At 55.6% G+C, this 19,798-nt stretch overlaps 10 protein-coding genes and 1 non-coding gene across 11 annotated transcripts; 5 read left to right on the top strand and 6 right to left on the bottom strand.

Moving 5' to 3' along the window:
• Positions 1-475: 475 nt before the first annotated feature.
• On the top strand, positions 476-3,347 carry BO70DRAFT_327430 (putative PHD transcription factor; the record flags this gene model as incomplete). Its single annotated transcript, XM_025540699.1, has 2 exons — positions 476-2,018; positions 2,080-3,347. 2 exons carry the CDS (start codon positions 476-478, stop codon positions 3,150-3,152), a joined length of 2,616 nt encoding a protein of 871 aa, XP_025404079.1. The 3' UTR covers positions 3,153-3,347.
• A 460-nt stretch (positions 3,348-3,807) lies between these two features.
• BO70DRAFT_391753 (uncharacterized protein) lies at positions 3,808-4,941 on the bottom strand (the record flags this gene model as incomplete). Its single annotated transcript, XM_025546236.1, has 2 exons — positions 3,808-4,490; positions 4,674-4,941. 2 exons carry the CDS (start codon positions 4,939-4,941, stop codon positions 3,808-3,810), a joined length of 951 nt encoding a protein of 316 aa, XP_025404078.1.
• A 192-nt stretch (positions 4,942-5,133) lies between these two features.
• BO70DRAFT_7628 (F-box domain protein) lies at positions 5,134-6,590 on the bottom strand. The gene has a single exon (XM_025548699.1). The coding sequence runs from the start codon at positions 6,488-6,490 to the stop codon at positions 5,327-5,329; it is 1,164 nt and encodes a 387-aa protein (XP_025404077.1). The 5' UTR covers positions 6,491-6,590; the 3' UTR covers positions 5,134-5,326.
• A 145-nt stretch (positions 6,591-6,735) lies between these two features.
• On the top strand, positions 6,736-7,675 carry BO70DRAFT_7617 (uncharacterized protein). The gene is made up of 4 exons (XM_025548698.1): positions 6,736-6,960; positions 7,006-7,038; positions 7,154-7,558; positions 7,623-7,675. The coding sequence occupies exons 2-3, from the start codon at positions 7,007-7,009 to the stop codon at positions 7,479-7,481; spliced, it is 360 nt and encodes a 119-aa protein (XP_025404076.1). The 5' UTR covers positions 6,736-6,960; position 7,006; the 3' UTR covers positions 7,482-7,558; positions 7,623-7,675.
• Positions 7,434-9,032, top strand: BO70DRAFT_7614 (cobalamin-independent methionine synthase II family protein). Its single transcript, XM_025548697.1, has 3 exons — positions 7,434-7,558; positions 7,616-7,879; positions 7,937-9,032. The coding sequence occupies exons 2-3, from the start codon at positions 7,660-7,662 to the stop codon at positions 8,971-8,973; spliced, it is 1,257 nt and encodes a 418-aa protein (XP_025404075.1). The 5' UTR covers positions 7,434-7,558; positions 7,616-7,659; the 3' UTR covers positions 8,974-9,032.
• Positions 9,033-11,480: 2,448 nt separating this feature from the next.
• Positions 11,481-12,275, bottom strand: BO70DRAFT_367513 (ADP-ribosylation factor family protein; the record flags this gene model as incomplete). Its single annotated transcript, XM_025544567.1, has 5 exons — positions 11,481-11,522; positions 11,582-11,694; positions 11,746-11,892; positions 11,950-12,108; positions 12,182-12,275. The coding sequence occupies 5 exons, from the start codon at positions 12,273-12,275 to the stop codon at positions 11,481-11,483; spliced, it is 555 nt and encodes a 184-aa protein (XP_025404074.1).
• Positions 12,276-12,394: 119 nt separating this feature from the next.
• BO70DRAFT_357446 (uncharacterized protein) lies at positions 12,395-12,994 on the top strand. Its single transcript, XM_025542046.1, has one exon. The coding sequence runs from the start codon at positions 12,589-12,591 to the stop codon at positions 12,823-12,825; it is 237 nt and encodes a 78-aa protein (XP_025404073.1). The 5' UTR covers positions 12,395-12,588; the 3' UTR covers positions 12,826-12,994.
• Positions 12,995-13,498: 504 nt separating this feature from the next.
• ccg9 (putative trehalose synthase (Ccg-9)) lies at positions 13,499-15,873 on the top strand (the record flags this gene model as incomplete). The annotated part of the gene is made up of 6 exons (XM_025547019.1): positions 13,499-13,600; positions 13,671-14,080; positions 14,127-14,402; positions 14,451-14,915; positions 14,961-15,070; positions 15,118-15,873. 6 exons carry the CDS (start codon positions 13,499-13,501, stop codon positions 15,816-15,818), a joined length of 2,064 nt encoding a protein of 687 aa, XP_025404072.1. The 3' UTR covers positions 15,819-15,873.
• A 197-nt stretch (positions 15,874-16,070) lies between these two features.
• BO70DRAFT_391747 (dynactin subunit 5) lies at positions 16,071-16,783 on the bottom strand (the record flags this gene model as incomplete). Its single annotated transcript, XM_025546235.1, has 3 exons — positions 16,071-16,086; positions 16,134-16,666; positions 16,745-16,783. 3 exons carry the CDS (start codon positions 16,781-16,783, stop codon positions 16,071-16,073), a joined length of 588 nt encoding a protein of 195 aa, XP_025404071.1.
• Positions 16,784-17,726: 943 nt separating this feature from the next.
• Positions 17,727-17,841, bottom strand: BO70DRAFT_t16. The gene has a single exon. It is a non-coding gene; the product is annotated as a tRNA-Ser (tRNA).
• Positions 17,842-18,272: 431 nt separating this feature from the next.
• Positions 18,273-19,397, bottom strand: BO70DRAFT_376031 (RTA1 domain-containing protein). The gene is made up of 3 exons (XM_025545103.1): positions 19,202-19,397; positions 18,903-19,151; positions 18,273-18,852 (listed from the first exon to the last, which is right to left on the bottom strand). The coding sequence occupies exons 1-3, from the start codon at positions 19,347-19,349 to the stop codon at positions 18,386-18,388; spliced, it is 864 nt and encodes a 287-aa protein (XP_025404070.1). The 5' UTR covers positions 19,350-19,397; the 3' UTR covers positions 18,273-18,385.
• Between the last annotated feature and the right edge of the window lie 401 nt (positions 19,398-19,798).

Raw genomic sequence — 19,798 nt, 5'->3', positions numbered from 1 at the left:
GAGGAAGTCCCTCTCCTGCCGGGCTTCCCTTCAATCCTCCCACCCCCCTATCGTCTCATGATACGCCGACACCGTTGCTGGCAGAACCCGCAGTCGAGATTTCCGACCGTCTCGAACCTCCGAACTCCGCCGCATCGCCAGCTGCACGACGGTACCACGCTCGATCCGTCCGTCGCGCTCTGAGTTGCGATCTATTCGTGCCTCCCTGCATCAGACTCTCCAGTATGACCTGACACGACGGAATCAATCTGAACCTCTTTTCATTTCTCTGTTTGGAATACCGCTGTTCGGACTGGACTGGACTGGACAAAGACGGATAGGTATATATTTCCCAGGTTTGCGCCCAACGTCCCCCACCGACGTTTGCGGGACCATCCACGGAATTAGTGCGCTGGAGGCTCGACCAGGCCACTGAAGGGCTCCTGCAATGGCGGAGGATACACAGAGCCAGGCGAATGGCTCCATGAACGATCAAATGCCAACCACCAACCCCTACGAAACGAAACCCGACCTCCTCCCCAAGGACGACCCCTTCCTCGCCCGGAGCACGCAGTACGGTCGCTATGCCCCTCGGGCGGATGAGTTTAAGCCTCGCTACGCCAAGTGGTGCGAATCGGATCCCGAAGCGACATCGTATTGGGAGGGGACTGTGAATCAGTTGTGTACGGCAAAGTATTCGTTGAATGCGCCCGAGGGCAGGGAGGCTTTCGCTGCGGGCAGCGTAATCATCAGAGTCGACCAAGATGTGGATGACACGGCGATTGATAAATACTCGTGCGTGAATGCGAATGAGTTGAGCGCTGCGCGGAAGGCAGAGGATGCCCTCAGGGAGCTGGGTGTCGCGGTACCGGTCATACATTTCTGTGGGACGATCCACGGGAAGAACGTTACCGTCGAGTCTAGGATCCCTGGCGTGACTCTAGAGGTGGCTTGGAGATACCTGACCGAGGAACAGATCGACACATTCAAGCAGCAGTGCCGTCGCATATCGCAACGCTTGGCAAGTATCGATCCATGTCCGGATCAACCATCCTACGTATGCAGTGGGCTCAACTCGCATTTACCGCCCGATGCCGAGGAATCCGAAAAGGAGTTGTTGTTCCACGAGAAGAACGAGAACGAGGCTCTCTGTCTAGTTCACAACGACCTGGTCCCGTCGAACATCGTCGTGAGAGAAGGCAAGGTGGTGGGCGTGACTGGTTGGCGACAAAGCGGGTACTTTGGGTTTGAAAGAGCAGACGAAATACATCGACGGTTCAGGATTCCGGCGGCTACAACCAGCTCAGAGGGGGACAATGTTCCGGATATGTGGTCTGACCTCTACGGGGGCCTTCTCGGTACCGCGCAGGAAGATACCTCCACCGTGAAGCAAGATACCCCAGTCCCTCACGTCAAGACGGAACCCTCCAACACAAATATAGAGGGGGTCCCGTTGGATGGAGAGCCCGAGTCCAAGCCAGGAGTTCCCCAACTCGACGGTCTCGCCGGAGATTATCCGACCCCGAAGAACATCGCCAGTCTGAAAAACAGAGGGTCATCCAGAGCTTCATCATCGGATCGATCATCCCCCGCGACATCCACGAAACCTCCGGGTCGGAAATCAGCGACCAGCGCGACCAAAAAGGGCACGGGGAGAAAAATGGCGACCAAGAAGAGGAAATTGAACGATGCCGACAACCAAAGCGTGGATGGACGTTCCAACACCCCTTCTTCTCGCACTGGTAAGACACCCGGAGGACGGAAACGAGGCGCGGCGTCCGTAGCAGGCTCACCCGCTCCGGGCAACAAAAAGAAGGGCAGCAAAAACGCCGCGACAGAGGAGGTCGAGGAGGAGGACGACGACGAGGAAGAAGAAGAAGAAGAAGACTCCGAGGACAACGACGAGGTGTTCTGTATCTGCCGCAAGCCCGACAATCACACGTGGATGATTGGGTGTGATGGGGGCTGTGAGGATTGGTTCCACGGGAAGTGTATCAACATCGATCGGAGAGACGCGGATCTGATCGACAAATACATCTGTAAGTTTGGTGACTCTTTCCTTAAAATGTACCTTACAGTCGGCTAACTAAGCCCTCCCAGGCCCAAACTGCAAAGAACAAGGCAAAGGCTGGACAACATGGAAGCCGATGTGCCGGTTAAAAGAATGCCGCAAGCCGGCGCGAGTCAACCAGAGCAGTCCGAGCAAGTATTGTTCCGACGACCACGGCCGGGAATTCATGCTCCAACGCACCCGGAATCTCCTGGGCCTGAAGCCCCGCAAGGGCATCACCACCGCAGGCCGAACGCCCACGAGCGGCATCCAGTCCGTTGAAGGCACCAGCCGCGACGGAACCGAGACGCCAGACCGAAGAGACCCAGAAGACATCGGCAGCAAAGGCGGCGTGCTGACGGCCGGCGACCTCAACGCGGTAGTCACGGGCGTGACATCCGCGCAAGAGTTCCGCAAGCTGGGCGAAAACATCATCTCGCTCCCCGCGGAGCACGCGAAAGAAAACGAGACCGAGAACGCGAACGAAACCAGCAACGTCGACGCTACAGCCCAACCGGCGCGCGACAAGAAACTCGGCCTGGACTTCGACGTCGACTGGCTGGCGTACTCACCGGACGAAGCGTCCAAGATCGAAAAACTGCGCAAGCAGCGCGACGACCTCCTCCATCGCAAGGAGATGCTGCGCGCCCGGAACACGTTCATGACGCTTGTGCGCCAGCGGTCCAAGAGCATCCTGGAACTGCTGAAGCAGAACGACCCCAAAGGCGGATGGAAGGACATCTGCGGGTTCGATGCCCGACTGGCGTGGTCGGACGAGGAGTTCGACGAGTGGCGGCTCTCCGAGCCCGGGGCGAAGGCGCTCGAGGAGGGCACGCCGGAGGCCCTGGCGTCTAGCTATCCCGACGCGACGGACGCGGACGGCGACACGGTCATGGACGAGACGAAAGACGACCTGGAGATGCTGTCCCGGGGCGTTTGCACGAAGAAACGCTGCGAGCGTCACAAGCAGTGGCTGAAGGTGCAGCAGCAAGACGATCATTTCGAGGAGACTACGCTTGCTCTTGATCTCAGTAAATGCGAGAAGGAGGCGAAGAACGTGGTGGAGAGAGCGGTTCTGAGGATGTGGGCCGAAAAGGACAACGCGCAGATGCGGGGGCAGTGAAGTTAACTGTCTGTCTGTCTGTCTATCTCTCTGCTTCATTCTAACTTTTCTCTCTTTTTCACCTTTCACAATTAAACCTACTAATTGCTTGGTTGATACCCCCCTCCTTCCTCCCTGTGTTTGTCTGGGAGAAGGAAACAAAAAAGCAGAATGCGAACTGGAGTTAGTCTCGAGTGGGTTTGGTTTGAAAAAAAGGGAAGCATATATCATATCACTATCTTGATCATAGACGGATGGCGCGCATCCGAGGAACTAGTTAGTTAGTTACTTGGTGTCGATAGTAATATCTATCTATCTATTTACTATTTAATCCAGGAAAATAGAATGGCTGTCCATAACAGATGACAGTAAACATATCCCATCCCCCCACCTCCCCCCCCCCTCCCCCTCAACCTCAAGGCCCTGAGATGAGATGAGATGATATAGCCAGCCAGCCAGCCACTTTGATTTGAACACCTCAAGGCTACGTATCACTCACTACCAACCACCATCATCATCAACCACACAACCACACACGCATCAGCCCTCCCCCTCAAAACCAAACCGAACATCCAAATCACTCCCATCACCATCCAAAACCCCCACCACCCCACAAACCCCCCACCCGATCCTTCACCACCTCCACCACCACCTCCCCCCTCCAGATACCCTACTCCTACCCATCTCCCTCTGCCTCTCCCTCTCCCTCTCCCCAACTCCCCCCCAACAACCAAATGCCGATCCACCCCCCATCCAACGTCCTCAACAACAAACTCGGAAACAGCGCCCCTGCCCGAAAAGCAGACTGAATGCCGCCATCACCACCACCCATCCTCGCACTCGCACTCGCACTCCCATCCCCACCACCCGACGAAGACGGAGAGTACGCCCCCACCGCACTCGTCCCATTAACCACCAGCACGGATAGCCAGTCCGCATGGGAGCGGGATAGTTGGGTGAGAGTGCGGAGGAGGGCGGAGAGGAGGGCTGCGCCGCGGAGGGCGTTGGAGGATCGGATGCTGGATTCGGTGAGGGTGTCGAGGCCGGTTAGGAGGAGGAGGGTTTTGTGGGGATTGGAGTGAGGGTTGACATTGGGGTTAGGCGGGTTGGAAGGGTTGGAGGGGTTGGTTGGGGAGGTGAGGGAGAGGGCGAGGGCCTGGGAGATTTGGGATATGGCTGCCGTGGCGCCGGGGAGGTCGGTGATGGGGTAGAGGTGGACGGAGTCGAGGAGGAAGATTGCTTGGGGGCGGGTGAGGGGGGTTTTGCTTGTGCTTGTGTTGGTGGATGTAGTGGTGAGGAGGGAGGAGAGGAGGCGTTGGGGAGTGAAGAGGGGGGAGGTCAGGGGGTGGATGATGAAGGCTTTGGGGTGGGGGTGGGGGTTGAGGGGGAATTGAGGAGGTGGGTTGTGAGGAGGTGTCGGGGAGCTGGGATGGTTGGTTAGTGTGGGTTTATTTTATATAAGTTCTACAATACCCAGCGAGCGTTGAAACGCAAAAAAAGATTGGAGATACAGAAAAGCTCATGGAATGGAAAGTGATGTACATACCTGTCCGACATCCACATCCTCATGGCTGTCCTTATCCGTGCTTCTCAGCTTGGAGAAACCGATCACGATTCCGGTTTGAAAGACGCCATCGTTGCTGTCCCGGAAGCCGGTCTTGATGTCGTCTTTCAGGTTCCAGGCCTTGGTGCCGTGGGGTCGAGGATCCTGCCCCGACTGTAGTGTTTCCCCTGCGTGGGAAACGAGGGAATGGGCGAGTAGTGGTGCAGCAGGTTCGGCAAAATAGCGATGAGGGGAAGCGGAGGCCATGGTTGAGGGCAGCTCAGTATATGTAGCTCGATGTGGCTTGTGGCATTAGAAAATTTAAGCCGATGATGGTACTGCGGTATGACTGGGCAATTAAACATGCCTCTGTGGCAGTTGGTTGGTTGGTGGTATAGTTGAAGAACGAGGCTGTCCACCGAGTGCGGTTGAGGTTCGCTGCTCCACCTGTGTATGCCTGAATCCTCAGGTTGCATGATTCTTACAGCAGCAGGGCGCATGTTGGTTTCCACCACCCAATGATATACTGAAGTGGATTCATGGTCGCTGCATTGGATCCTCACAAGTCATTTACATATACACTCCCGGCAAGGAAGCATCCCAGAGGACCAGAGGGAGAACCTTAGTTACATAGGCTTACTTCATAGAAATGCTAAGCGGGCGTGAGAGAAGGTTGTTCCGCCGTCGGCCCCGAGTTGTTCTTCTCGACCGGCTCTCTGATCCAAGTCCCATGGCCGCTATGCACCCACTTACAGTTTTCAAGGACGTCTCGCAGGATAGCAGACAGCTCCGGACGGAGCGCATCGAAGTCAAAGTCACGAGTGCTGAACTTCACCAGCTGCGCTTTGTTCCCGAGGTCTCTCACAGCGTGCGCAATCAGCGAGTATCCCGTAGCGATCTCCATCCACGGGTCGCTCGGGTCCAGGGATCCTCGTTGCTCCAACTCGGTGGTCTTGTCGTCCTGGCCCGGGGCCAACTGCACGCTGAAGGATCGCAGGTTCGTCATGAACCCCACGGTATCCAGCACCAGCTTCACGTGGTTGTAGAACGGGAAGACAGCCGTGTATCGGAACGAGGTCAGAGATGTCAGCGAGAGAGAGGGAGAGATTTCCTCGGGGAGAGGTTGCAGATAGGCGAAACATCCCCACCGGTGGAAGATGGAGGGAAACTGGAACAGAAAGTACTCGTAATGATTATACGCTCTGAGGGCAGACGACTCGTTGAAGGCCAGGGACGACCACGCTCGAGTCCGCAGCAGGCCCCCAGCCAGCCCTGTTGCTGCTGCTGGACTGACACTCGGGGCCTGCAGCTGCGCGGTCTGTTCCAGTTGTAGGATCTGAAAGGGCACCTCGAAGGCCCAACTATGTTCGTCCACGATACGCGTGTCCAGCATGGCAGCTATGAGCGGAGGGGAAGCGAGGACAGTGAGCCGCAGCGGATTGAGACAGTCGAGAACGGGGCGCCACCAGTATCGATTCTCTTGTTCATCCAGCGGATCGACCCCTTTTGCCACGATGGAGACGACATGGCGACTCAGTTTGCGCTGTGCGACGAAAGCTAGGAACCCCGGCACCTCCTGGATCTTGAAGCAGGCGTGCGCGAAGAGCCGGGGGAGGACCAGCTCCCTGATGCGTGAGGAGGTGCGCGACAGATTCTTTAGATCCCTGGAAGTGGATGTGGTTATACGCGAACTAGGAGGCTGGTGCAGCTTGGCCAGCGAAGGCGGGGGGAGGGAGAGACAGGAGATAATGGCATCCACAAGCTCATTCGGCAGGGACACCAAGGACGACTGCAACGACGGCTGAAACAAAGACATAGTAGCTTCAGGGGCCGGAGCGGGGGACGAGGTCCGGGTCACCCTCGCATCCGGACTATACCAATGGCGTTGGGCGCATTTGAGGTGGTGTTGTGGCAGGTGTTGACGCATGTGGCGGAGAGGAAGTTCGGGAAGAGCCTCGCCGTGTAAGTGCCGGGAGGGCCCCACATGAGGCACGTGACCTGGCCGGGGGGGGGAAAAGGCCCCACCAACCCACCACTTTGCTTACAAGTCACCTCGTCAGTATGACAGCCATTTTGCAGTCAGTCATCTTCCCCTTCCCCTTCCCCTTCCCCTTCCCCCCTCTGCGGAGTCGATGTGGGTGATCACCCATCTGCACCCTCAAAATACTGCAGCGTGTTCATTCCCAGGTCCTCTCAGGGCGTTGCCAGCCGCGAAAAGGTACGATGCATCGTGCATGTGCATCGCGTCCAAGCTCGGCAAATGGTGGGGCTGCATTAGCCCATCCGGTGAGCACTGTATCCCCGCAATGCTGGATGTGAACTCATCCACAGGATGTACGCCGTCCATCAATCATATCATCGGAAGTACAAACCAGCCCCTGCACCTCCCCCTCCCCCTATCTAGCATCTACACAGTACTTACTTCCGACGAGTGGGCCGCTGAGTCAGACGTGAATCCCAGCGGCCCGCCCCACCGCAGTCGATCAACTCGCTCTGTCGGCATCTTCGATGCGCTCATACCCCCGACGCCTCAACGGCGATGCTTTCGGCTCTGCGCGGAATGCCACGGTCGTGCATCTGGCACCATAATGTCTCTCCCCGATGTGGTAGCCCAGGAGCCAATGTCGGGCCCGAAAATCGATCACAATCACACCGAGTTATATGAAGTCCTTGGTCGCTGGCCCCCCTCGCATTGTCCGGGTCTGCGAAATCGGTTCCAGGTTTGTGGAGACTGGAGTGACTTCAAAAAAGGTGGGGCTCGCCTGCTCGGACAAGGAGATGAGCAAGGCCCGAGAACTCGCTTTTGAGCAGAGGGTTTTCCCTTCCTCTCCTTCTCCCCCCCTCTGTCCGCCGTCGTCTTTTTGCCATCCCGTGCCTAAACTAGGTGAGTTTTTTCGTGTCAGGTTGTTGGCAGTGTGAACGCATTCTGACTTCTACCGAGATATTAGAGAATAGATAGATAGACGTTCAAGTGATCCCACCATCATGGCCCCTCAACTCCACCGCGACCCCCCATTTCGTGCTGAGCACCTCGGTTCCCTCCTGCGGACGGAGCAGCTCTTGAGCACCAAGACGGCCTTCGAGAAGGGCGAGATCCCCGAGTCTGAGCTGCTTGCTATTGAGAACAAGGATGTCAAGGAGGTTGCAGAGACGCAGAAGAAGCTGGGCTATGCTGCCATCTCGGACGGAGAGTACCGCAGACACAGTAGGCCAGCCCTCGTTTTCGCGCAGAGTATTCATCCTTGCTGACGTTTGCGACCAGTGTTCTGGGGCTCCTTCTTCCCTGGCCTGGAAGGATTCGAGGAGGTTCACGACATCAACCCCGATGTCTTCCGCCCCTACGCCCCCGATGTTGCTGCGTTCCTCGAGGCGGGCCACAAGCCTGGTGAGAGTGTCATCTGCACCGGCAAGATCAAGCACGTTGGCAGCACCTATGTCAAGGAGTTCAAGTATTTGGCCAGCGTCGTTGCTCCGGAGGAGGTCAAGAACCTGAAGATCACCCTGGCCGCTCCCAACTGGTACCACTTGCGCTACAAGGAGGGCAAGGCCTACCCCAAGGATGTGTACAGCTCCGACGAGGAGTACTATGGCGACATCGCCAAGGCGGTGCAGGCTGAGCTGCAGGAGCTGTATGACGTTGGCTGCAGAAACGTCCAGTTTGACGACCCCAACCTTGCCTGTAAGTCTGAGATGCCCCTCCAAAACCTCCATCCTAACCGATTTGCAGACTTCTGCTCCGAGAAGATGCTGGCTGGCTGGGAGGCGGATCCCCTGAATGTGCGCTCGGCCGACGAAACCTTCGAGCAGTACATCAAACTGTACAACGACAGCATCTCCAAGCGCCCCGCCGATATGCACGTCGGCGTGCACCTGTGCCGTGGCAACTTCGTCGGCAGCCGTCACTTCTCCGAGGGTGGCTACGACCGCATTGCCACCAAGCTCTTCAAGGAACTCCACGTGGACACCTACTACCTGGAGTACGACACGGCTCGCGCGGGCGGGTTCGAGCCCCTGAAGGAGCTCCCCACGAACAAGAACGTGATCCTGGGCGTGGTGACCAGCAAGTTCGCCCAGCTCGAGGACAAGGAGGAGATGAAGAAGCGGGTGTACGACGCGGCCAAGTTCATCGCCGAGGGCAACAACATCACGCTCGAGCAGGCGCTCGACCAGGTCGGCGTCAGCCCGCAGTGCGGCTTTGCCAGCCACCGCGAGGGCAACGCGATCGACCGCGACAGCATGATCGCCAAGCTGAAGCTTGTGCGCGAGATCGCCAACGATATCTGGCCCGGCCAGCTGTAAGATACCCGACTTCCCTCCTTTGGATTCAACAACGAGCGGGTATGTGAACGATGTGACGATTTTGTGTTTATAATCCGGTATTTAACATATGGTTTGGATGTACGTGATAGAATTGGTTTATGATTGGAGAAGTGTTGTTGAGAGGGATGTGAGGATGCATGAGTATATATATATAGACGAGACGAGCAAGACGAGTACCTTGGGGCATATACCGTCAGGTATCGCTTCACCAACTTCCCAGGTTGCCGGCATACTCTACGTAGATGTCAAAACCTAGTATCATTCAGTATCACACCTACTTAGGTGTCTGGACACCTTTTTAGTCGAGTGGTCTGTTTGGTCTGATAGTAGATCATCTCCCACCCTTCTCTCAACTCCGCACACGCTTGATCAAAGATAAAAGTGTGAAACAAATCCATTAGCCCGTGGATAGTATAGTATACCCTATCCGTCACCAAACCGAACGCCAACAAACACCACCCAATCAACTCACAATCCAACTCCCAACAACTGAATGCCAAAGTACCCAATACCTAAACCCAACTCCTAAAAATCCACTAACCCCCCCCAACCCGATATCTCTGATGAGCTTCACTCTGCCGGTCCCAAAATACTACTCTCCTTAATCGTCGACTTCTTGTGCGTATGCGAATTCTCAATCTGCATGCATCCATGGCACACAAGACATCAGCCCAAATCCTTAGGAAGATAGGTAATCCAAATGACAACCCTAAATCCAATCCAAATCCTACTCCGTACACCTACCACACCCTCTCTTCCTCCAATCGCAACCACAACCACAACCACCACCCAATCGCAACATCCACAGCACCACCACAAGAGAAGACACCAAAACGGAACAGGAAACAGCAAGAACAAAAAGAAGCAGAAGCAGAAGCAGAAGCAGAAGAAGAAGTACATACCCCATACCGCAACATCCCCCCCTCTTTTGCAGTTGCAGTTGCAGTTGCACTCCCGCTGCGCCCTGACGTGGTGGTCCCAGACTTTGTCTGCGGCAGGATTTCGCGAATGATGCCGGTAGCGGAGGCGGTTTTGGAGGTGGGGCCTATATATCTAGATCAGTCTGACTTTCGTACGGGGTATAGAGTAGAGTAGGATTGAGATGAAATGGCGAAGAGGGTTGGGTTGGGTGAAGTAATGTGTGTGTGTGTGTGTGTGTGTGCATACCCCCGATCGGCTTATAGCGGACGGTGTCTCCTTCCGTGTAGGTAGGCATTTTGATTGCCGTGCCGTGCAGAGCAGAGCAGAGCAGAGCAGTGTCGATAGTTATTATAATATAGATGGATGGATGGGTAGGATACTTAGTATCACTGGGTAAGTTAGACCGTAAAGGTAAAAGAAAAGAAAAGGTCGGGTGGGTCGTTGTTTGATGTATATAGTATAGAATAGTATAATATAATATAGTACACAAGTCACTCCTGTAGCGAACGCCAAATAATGGAAAGAATATGGCAAGCAGGAAGACATAGAAGGTCAGCTACTAACTAGCGGAGGGGACACCACAACCCGACAGTCCCGCGATATTTCTTTGTCGGGGGCTGTGGGAGCGCGCCACCGGTGTCAGATTGATACAATGCGGGATGCGATGGGTGGATGGGGGCGGAGATGCGCGGAAGGGGCGGTTCTTACTGTAGCTGTAGGATCGGAGGGGGAAAGGCGGACGGCGACTGGTGGGATGGGGGACCCGCGAAGCTTACTTGGACGCTTGTGATTGCTTTGCTTACATTACTTTGAGTTGAGTTGGGGGCCTCGGCCTGTCGCGGGGTAAGTGTACTACTGTCTAGTAAGTACCTGAGGGAGATGGAGGTACGTCAGGGCCACGTCAGGTACGTATATACTGAACATTGGATGTTGAGGTACTAGACTACCTAGATATGATGGTAGGTTCCAATCTAAGTATTATCATTGTCGTTTTGATGGTATGCACAGCGAAACCAGAAGGAAAGAAGAAAAAGAAAGAGAAGACAGATTAGAAAAGCATAAGGGGGAACGAGTTGGCGATATGGTCTGGTCTGGTCTTGTATGTATGTATGTATGTATGTGGTCCAATGTCGTTCTATTTTGAAATGTTTCTACACATGACACAGGGCGGGGGGAGGGAGGGAGGGGGCCGAGAAGCGAACGGGAAGATCGAATCAATCAAATCAAATCAAATTGACAGAGAAGACAGACAGAAGGAGAAACGGAAGCGAAGCGGACGGTATTATTAAGAGGGGGTATTCGAAATGACCCGCATCGAAACAGTGGGGGATATCATGAAGAAGGAAGAGTAGTAGATAGGCAAAGAGAAGCGGGACGGCATGCGCGTGAGAGGGAAGCGAAACTGCAAACACAGGATCCAAATGCTGCGTCTTCTGTCATCAAATCGAACGTGAAGCGAAAGCTGTTAGATGGTGGGTTCAGTGGGTACATATGAAACTGTTGTACACGAGAGGCCGCCAGGGGCCTCGGCAAGGGCGGCTCAGGGGTTGGCTGGGGAGGGGGGGTTATTTCGCCGGTTGCGTCTTGACGTTGTTGGAGAGCCAGGCCTGGGTTGATTAGAAACGGCATTTCACCAGAGAGAGAGAGAGGGTGGGTGTGAACGTACCAGGCCTTCGAAGATACCAGTGCCCTCCGTGGCGACACTGGGAGCCACGTACCACAGCTTGTCCTTCAGCTTGTTCAGCTGCAGCTGTTGGGTCACGTCCTCGGGGCTCATGTCTGTCGGATCGGTCAATTGCAGCTCTGTCGCAGGGGGATTGGGATACCTACGTCCGGGACAGTCCTGCTTGTTCGCAAACACCAGCAGAAGAGCGTCCTTCATTTCGCGATCGTTGATGATCTTGTGGAGCTCGGAGCGAGCCTCCTCCATCCGAGCCGTGTCGCTGGAGTCGACGACGAAAATCAATCCTTGTGTGCCTGCGAGGTCCCCGTGTCAGCCAATTCCAATTCCCGAGGAGGGTGGGGAGGAAGTACCGGAGTAGTAGTGTCTCCAGAGGGGCCGTATTTTGTCCTGGCCACCGACATCCCAGACGTTGAACTTGACATTCTTATAGGTGACGCTCTCGACGTTGAATCCGACGGTGGGGATGGTGGTGACGTCCTGGTTAGTGAGCTTCAATTTGTAGAGGATAGCTGTGGCCGCCCGGGTCAGTGAATCGAACGCGATGGATGGTGGCGTGGCCGTGGCCATGGCCGCACGACTTACTGGTCTTTCCGGCGGCATCCAAACCCAGCATGAGAATCCGCATCTCCTTCGTGCCAAAAATCTTCCCCATAATCTTGGATACCGAACCGCCCATGGTGACGAGAGAGGCGACTGCTCAGAAGCGCCGATAGCTGGCGAGGTCGAAGGAGTGACGAGGGTTGGGAGGAGAGTCAGTCGATGGGGGACGACAGAGCGTCTCGGGTGAAAAGCGAATGAGGGGGGGTGGATTCCGGAGCTGGATCGAGGCGAGTGAGTAGGGGGGTGGAAGGAAGAGGCCAGCGAACTACGGAGGGGGGATCAATTGCTCCGTGCTGCTGGTGGTGCTGGTGCTGGTGCTAGCGGTCCGCGTCAACGGGGCGACTCCATCACGACGACCATGCGCCGTGGATGCAAGGGAAACAAGACATATGGAACTCACCTGGAGGGAAGACAGGGGCGACCACGAGATTGCCAATCTGCGGGATGAATGCAGTAGGGACGAGAGGGAGGGAGAGGCAGAGGAAGAGGGAGAGGGGGGGTGGAGGAGGAGGAGGAGGGCAGCAATCAGAATTTCAGGGTTCACGATCCACACGAGGATGATTGCTGTTGTGCTGGTGGTCTTCAGTGCTGGCGCTGCTTTCTGGTATGGGACTGGCGCTCCGTAAAAGGGGCTGCCGGGTGACTAAGCGCCCCGCGCCAAGGCTCGGGTGTTTCAAACGGGCGGCGCCCCTCAGGAACCTCGTCAGTGCTTGTCGCGGCCCATCCTCCTCCTCTCTTCCTCTTCGGCTTCACATCTTCAGCGTCATATCTTCATCCTCGGCATCCTCCACAGATGCATGACCACCGGGGAGCGCCAATGGACGGACAATGCAAAAGAGCCTGGGCCCTGCCTCGCTTCAGGCATGGTGCCACGGCCAAGGGCCACTAGTCGCCGACAATAGTCTGTCTGTCTCTATACGGCCTCCCTATCGGATGTGCCCGCCATACTATACATGGGGAGATCGCTCATTGTACCTTGTTTTGGGCCGCCGGACAACGGAACAAAGAAGCCACCCGGCCACCAGGAGACCACCAGACACCCCCCCCTAAAGAATCCCTTCGGAGCCAATGGCCAATGGCTCGCCGTCGTCCGTTGTGAATACCGCGTTGTCACCGCCGGCTATCTGCCTCCGCTACGTCATGGTAGGACTGGTGAGGTCATCCCACCACCACCCACGGTCATACAAAGCCCGGCCCAGAATACGATCCTGACCGTCTTCTCTTCTGGCTTTATACGGACAGCCTTCTCCTCATCCACCCCCCTGACAAGAGACTCATCTTCGGATCATCACTGCCACCATGGGGGACGGGGCTGAGCCGTTCCACCGCCGCTCCTCCTTCCACCAGATCCAGCTCTCCCACCAGTTTGACAAGAATTCCTGGGAGGCACCACCGTCCAAGGTAGGCAGATAGCTTCGGATCCAGCTGTGGGGGATCGACGGGTCCTTGTTTTGGTGACTGACCGCTCCAGACTATCTATGCCGGACTGTCCGCCTTGTTCGAGAGCGATGGGGTGACCGTCGCTCTGGCCATTCGCGATACCACCTATCTTCTAGATTTCCACCAGCAGGACCTCGTCGCAGAAGGAGACCGCACCATATGCACGGCGATCACCGACTATGTGCTGAAGCAGTTGTCGGACTATAGCGAGGAGCATCTGGAGAAGTTCATCGGGCTGGCGATGCCCACCTCGGTAGCCCAGAAGTGCCCGGCTCTTTGCTCACGTCTCTGGGCCGACCTCGATGTCATCCCGCTGGTGCTGCCAGAGGAGAGTAACATCGGGTCCGATCACCTCGTCGATCATCCCCTGCGCAGGTCCACCAACTGGGAGCTGAAGAGCATCGACGAGCAGGCGGAGTCGATGGGCCGAAAATGCGTCAGGTAGGCTTCCGTGACGGAACCTTTGCGCACGTGCTAAACCATCCAGGCTGTTTGGTCCGGAAAACATCCCCTTGCTACAGGTCGGGTTCTTGGGCTTGGTCGAGGTCGACACCGCCTTCCATGTGCGCCTCACCAGGCTGGAGGACTTCCAGAAGACGGTCACCCAGAAGACCTGGGATGCGGTGCAGTATTATGCCGACGACCTCAAGAAGCGAAGCACCAAGATTGCCTTCTTCAGTGCGACCCCTCAGGGTGGAGGCGTGGCCCTCATGCGGCACGCTCTGGAGAGGTTTTCCCATTCGCTCGGAACGGACATTAAGTGGTAGGTTGACCATTTTGGGTTTCAAGCAGGTATATCTGACGCATGCAGGTATGTCCCGAAGCCGCGACCTGGCGTGTTTCGCATCACCAAGAACAACCACAACATCCTGCAAGGCGTGGCCCCCCCGGATGAGCGCCTGAGCAGCGAGGACTGGGACAAGGTCATCGACTGGATCAACGAGAATGCGAAGCGATACTGGCTCTCGCCGGGTGGCCCTCTGCGGCACCCGTCCGAGGGAGGCGCCGACGTGATCATCGTCGATGATCCGCAGATGCCCGCCTTGATCCCCATCGCCAAACAGATGGCACCTGACCGACCAGTCATATTCCGTAGTCACATCCAGATCCGCAGCGATCTGATCGATCAGCCCGGGTCCCCGCAGGCAGAAGCGTGGGGCTGGATCTGGAAGCAGGCGCAGCTTGCGGATCTATTCATCAGCCACCCCGTGAGCATCTTCGTGCCGAGCGATGTTCCCTCCGAGAAGGTTGGGTACATGCCTGCTTCGACAGACTGGTAAGACCGCCATGATATAACTCCGATCATCGCTGACATGGCTAGGCTGGATGGTCTGAACAAGCATATGCGTGAATGGGATGTCGCCTACTATGGCCGTGTCTTCAACACCGTGTGCAGAAACACGAGCATGATGACCATCAACTACCCCCAAGGTAGGCCACCCTGTTCCTGGTGGTATGCATACGCTAACATGTGCCAGATGATTACATTGTCCAGGTTGCTCGATTCGACCCGTCCAAGGGGATCTTCGACGTTGTGGACTCGTACAACAAGTTCTACAAACGATTCACAGCCGCGCTGCCCGACAAAATCCCACCCAAGCTGTTGATCTGCGGACATGGCTCGGTCGACGACCCGGACGGCTCCGTGATCTACGACTCAGTGCTCAGCTACATCGAGAAAGACCTGCAAGACATCGCGGACAAAATCTGCGTCGCCCGACTCGGCCCCTCCGACCAGGTGCTCAACGCCCTCCTGTCAAAGGCCAAGGTGGCGCTGCAGCTGTCCACCCGCGAAGGCTTCGAAGTCAAGGTGTCCGAGGCCATCCACAAGGGCACGCCCGTGATTGCCACCAAGGCCGGCGGCATCCCACTGCAGGTCGCCGACAAGCAGAACGGCTTCCTGGTAGAGGTAGGCGATACGGACGCGGTCGCGCAGCACCTGTTCGACCTGTGCACGGACGACGAGCTGTACGAGCGGACGAAGAAATTCGCGCTCGAGCACGTGTGCGACGAGGTCAGCACGGTCGGCAACGCGCTGAACTGGCTATATCTCGCGTCGAAGCTGTCGAAGAGCGAGCCCGTCAAGCCGAACAAGCAGTGGATCAATGACATGGCGCGCACCGAGGCCGGCCAGGAATACACAACGGAGGAGAACCGCCTGCGTCGGATCTCGTTGTAATGGCAGAACTGCAAGACCATCTCCCATCTCATGTCTATCCCATCTCCATAATGTCGTCACGAATGATGTATGTACCTAGACTGTCGCCTCTCTCTGTCTCTCACCTTATTTATCCATAAACACAAGACATAAACCAGTTGGGTATATTGAACACGAACACAAACACACATAAAACCATAGCAGAAACGTCATAACCATCCACCCCCCCCCCCCCTTCCCTCAATGATCAAAAAAAAAAAAAAAAAAACCAGTTTACCTCCCAACAACCCTATACCTCTCCCTCGCCAGTCCCCCTTCCCCCCCTCAACCCCATACCCCTCCCCCACCTCGCCGACAATCCTCGCCGGGGCGCCCCCCACCACACACCAACTCGGCACGACCATCCCCGGCGCCACCACCGCGCCATCCAGCACGTACGCGAAATCCTTCAGGATGGCCATACTCCCAATCACCGCCTCCTTGCCGATATGCACGTGGTTGCCCACCGTCGCGGCCTCGACCACCGCGCGCTCGCCCACAAACACGTGGTCGCCGATCTTGAGCGGGTAGAACGAGTAGACCCCGCGATGGAGGCGCGAGGGCGGACGCAGGATCGCTTGCCGGGATATGTAGCTGTAGCGGCCGATGGTGATGGCCACGGAGGGGGCGGGTTGTGGGTGCGTGGGGTTGGCGCTGGGGTTGGTGGTACTGGTGGAGGAGGAGGAGGTGGTGCTGGTGCTGGTGCTGGTGGGGGAGCGGTAGAGGTCGCCCCGAATGACGGCGTCCGATTGGATTACTGTTTTTCCGCCCAGGATGATGTGTTGGGTTCCGTGGATTTGGGACCGGCGGGAGATTTTGTTGCCTGTGTCCTGTTTTAAGAGGGAGGGGAGGGGTTAGTGGTGGGTTGGATAGGGGATGGGGGAGAGAAGGGGGGAGGGGGGAGGTACGGTTTCGATGTATTCGCCCTTGGGGGCTTTGGGGGGCATTTTTGCGGTGGTGGTGGTGATGGTGGTGGTGTGGTGGGTTGTGTTGGATTGGAGAAGTAATTAGTGTTGATGGTGATGGTGTTGCTATATCGGGATGATGCGGTCGGTGGAAGCGGAGGAAACTGACGGCATTTGGCGGGGGCGGTGAGACATGGGGGCGGTGAGAGCGGATCGATCGGGCCCGCTTTTCCATCGGATGTTTGTTTTCCTGTTGTTTCTTGTTTTCTCTCGCGCTCCCGCATCGCGATCTATTTCCGGAGTACTATGGAGCACCGCGGCTTCATCGCGATCGAGAAAGTAACACATGTTCTTGATCGTGCAGTTTGATAGGCCGGGGACAGAGCTTGTTCGATTGGTTGGATAGAGTGGGCTATGGTATTGGAGGTGACTTGAAGTGACAGGTCTAAGCTTGCCACAGCTTACCTAGGTAGGTTGGTAGCTGCTGATTTAGTGGAATGCTTGGCTGAACTTACTATTCCTCCGACGCGACACATGACAGGTTGTTCCTAGTCACGGAGTATACGGGCTATGGGCTATTGGGTCTAGACTTATTCCCTCAGAGGCTCAGGTCTGACTGCGCACTTTATTGCAGGCTGGGGCGAAAGTACTAGTTAGTCTCGATATGGGGGCTGATATATTCCCACTACCTCACGATGCAACATCGCAACTGGTTGATTAACCTGTGTAATTTAAGGACCTCAGTCACTAAATAAAGGGTAGATGCATGATCGCTCGACCTGGCCCTTCAGAGGCAATACGGAGTCAAGCATACTGTCCGAGTAGCTGCAGACAGACGGTCCTTGCTATGAGAATGGGTGTCACAAAACGTCGTTCAAGTGCATCAATCACTGACTGAGACGGGGGGATTAAAAGCAAAATACTCCGTACTCCGCACTGTGTTTCGCAATGTTGTTGGAGATGGGGAAAAATAAAAAAGAACATGCGACACCTCTGGGACTCGAACCCAGGCGGGCGAACCCACAGGCTGAACAACTATGGCAGTACCGGAGTATTGCTGAATAGCAGGCCTGCGCCTTAAACCACTCGGCCAAAGTGTCTTGATTGGTGGAAGGTACGCCCCTTTTTGCAAGTGATAAGCCGCATTATTATGACTTACAACCCATACCAGATAGCCCCCACGCCTTACTTCTTCGGTGTTGTTTCTCAATCTTCCCTCATACAACTAACCGACTGTCTCACCAAATTGAGCCTCCAACCTCAAGGTTTCATCTGCAGGCCAACATGACATTTATTGTATCCATCAGACAATAGCTCAGTCCTACCTAAGGCTTAATCTGACTACTATGAGCAAAAACGAAGGACGGACTGCACAACGAGTCTCCCATCCAGTCGGTATGGGCTGCCTTGTGGATCGCGCCATGCTAAATGATTGCCACGAAGCTGCAACTCTCGTCATATACTCCGGCACCTGATTGCGCATACAATCCTCAGAAGGAAGACGAATGAAATGCCAGATCGGTCTATTGTTGCTAGCATAAACATGACAATGATACATATATCCCAACACGAACCCAAACAGAAATTATAACAGGAAATCATAACAGTCGCCAATCTCAAACATTAAAGACAGCAAACCATCACTTAAACCTCCGAGGAAACCTCCAGCTCCATTGGCACGGGCGAAAATTTGCGCGTCATGACTACCTGGTCCGAGTACCGATCGCCCCGACCGAGGATGCAGTTGATCTGACTCGGGTGGATGAACTGCAGCACCTCCATCGTGATAAACATGAGCAGAGCATCGAAGATGTAGATGAAGGCCTCATGTTTCATCAGATACCCATTATATCCCTGGATGTACTCCACCACACGCAAGATCGACCGGACGAAGATAAATGTACTGGAGACATAAAGCGCCGCCATGTGCCGACGCCACACACGCGACATCTCAACCGACTCACTGGTCGGGTTCTTGGCCAGACGCTTCTGGAAGATCAGGGCGGTGATGAGGAAAAAGCCAAAGAATATAATCTGTACGAAAAGTCCGCCGATAATGACGTGCTCGCCAGTGCTGGCATCGCTCGTGTCGCTGACCATGAGACCGGCGCCTGTGACGATTAAATTCATGCTAGATGAAATCGAGATGGAAGGAGCCTACCGGACGCCTGCATCAAGAATGACAACACATCGCCCGTCACGAAGATCTTGGTCAACCACCTCAGCCCGATAACCGACTGTTTATCCGCATGCAGCATCCGGATAATCCGGCCGAGGGTCATGTAGATGCTGGCTGCGAGGAAGGCGGGTGCGATCAGGAGCAGGGCACTTTGCATGGCATACGGGCCTGTGGTGAAGTTGGGGCTTTGCTCCGCCGAGAGCAGACGTCCTATATATCCGATGGTTTCGACTGGAGTCAGGTTAGTACAAGTCTTGCAGCGACAACTTGACAAGGCTTACGAATGCCTCCGATGAAGAAGGGGATCATGAACCACGATCTGGTCCCCACAAGTTGATAGAGATGGAGGAGGGTGCTGATGCCGAACAGGACGATGAAGATTCCCGCGGCCGCAGCCGAAGGCGTATAGTAGTAAAAGATGAAGTTCATTGTAACAGCAAAGGAATGGAATATCGATAATAGAGTATCAACAATGCAATGCTATCGAGGTGCAAGGAAGATCCAGAACACAGGGGCAGCGTCTGCTTTTATGGCCTCCATCGTTCTTCGCGCCAAGCAGGCAAGCAACGGTCGCGATAGACGACGCCGTTCGTAATCGGTCCCTGAGCGCATACGAACCCGAACCAGGCGTGGCTGGGCTATTTTCTGCAGTTTAAGTGGACACAGAAACATCCTGGAGGCCAGGATGCCTCGTTCTCGTTGCTTATGCCCGATCGGGGAAGGGGCCTCTGGATCCTTGGGTCGTCGTTTAGGGCCGGGAGGCGATATGGAGCGTCGTACTCGTACCGTTGCCCGGCATAGGCCGGGGTCCAGTCAGGACCCATAGGGCACACTTTTAACATGTCAATGTTCTAATCATACACTTCTTTACTTTAGGC

The sequence above is a fragment of the Aspergillus heteromorphus genome (genome assembly GCF_003184545.1).
Source record: "Aspergillus heteromorphus CBS 117.55 chromosome Unknown BO70scaffold_1, whole genome shotgun sequence".
NCBI lineage: Eukaryota > Fungi > Ascomycota > Eurotiomycetes > Eurotiales > Aspergillaceae > Aspergillus > Aspergillus heteromorphus.
This window is presented reverse-complemented; position numbering and strand designations above follow the sequence as displayed.

Bases quoted from the DNA above. Each gene is read 5' to 3' on its own strand.
- BO70DRAFT_357446 (XM_025542046.1), top strand. From the start codon at position 12,589: ATGGAACTCACCTGGAGGGAAGACAGGGGCGACCACGAGATTGCCAAT.
- BO70DRAFT_7617 (XM_025548698.1), top strand. From the start codon at position 7,007: ATGTACGCCGTCCATCAATCATATCATCGGAA. The intron at 7,039-7,153 runs GTACAAACCAGC...GCCCCACCGCAG, and splicing joins CATCAATCATATCATCGGAA to TCGATCAACTCGCTCTGTCG.
- BO70DRAFT_7614 (XM_025548697.1), top strand. From the start codon at position 7,660: ATGGCCCCTCAACTCCACCGCGACCCCCCATTTCGTGCTGAGCACCTC. The intron at 7,880-7,936 runs GTAGGCCAGCCC...GTTTGCGACCAG, and splicing joins CGGAGAGTACCGCAGACACA to TGTTCTGGGGCTCCTTCTTC.
- BO70DRAFT_7628 (XM_025548699.1), bottom strand. From the start codon at position 6,490: ATGTCTTTGTTTCAGCCGTCGTTGCAGTCGTCCTTGGTGTCCCTGCCG.
- BO70DRAFT_376031 (XM_025545103.1), bottom strand. From the start codon at position 19,349: ATGAACTTCATCTTTTACTACTATACGCCTTCGGCTGCGGCCGCGGGA. The intron at 19,152-19,201 runs GTAAGCCTTGTC...ACCTGACTCCAG, and splicing joins CTTCTTCATCGGAGGCATTC to TCGAAACCATCGGATATATA. The intron at 18,853-18,902 runs GTAGGCTCCTTC...TAATCGTCACAG, and splicing joins ATTCTTGATGCAGGCGTCCG to GCGCCGGTCTCATGGTCAGC.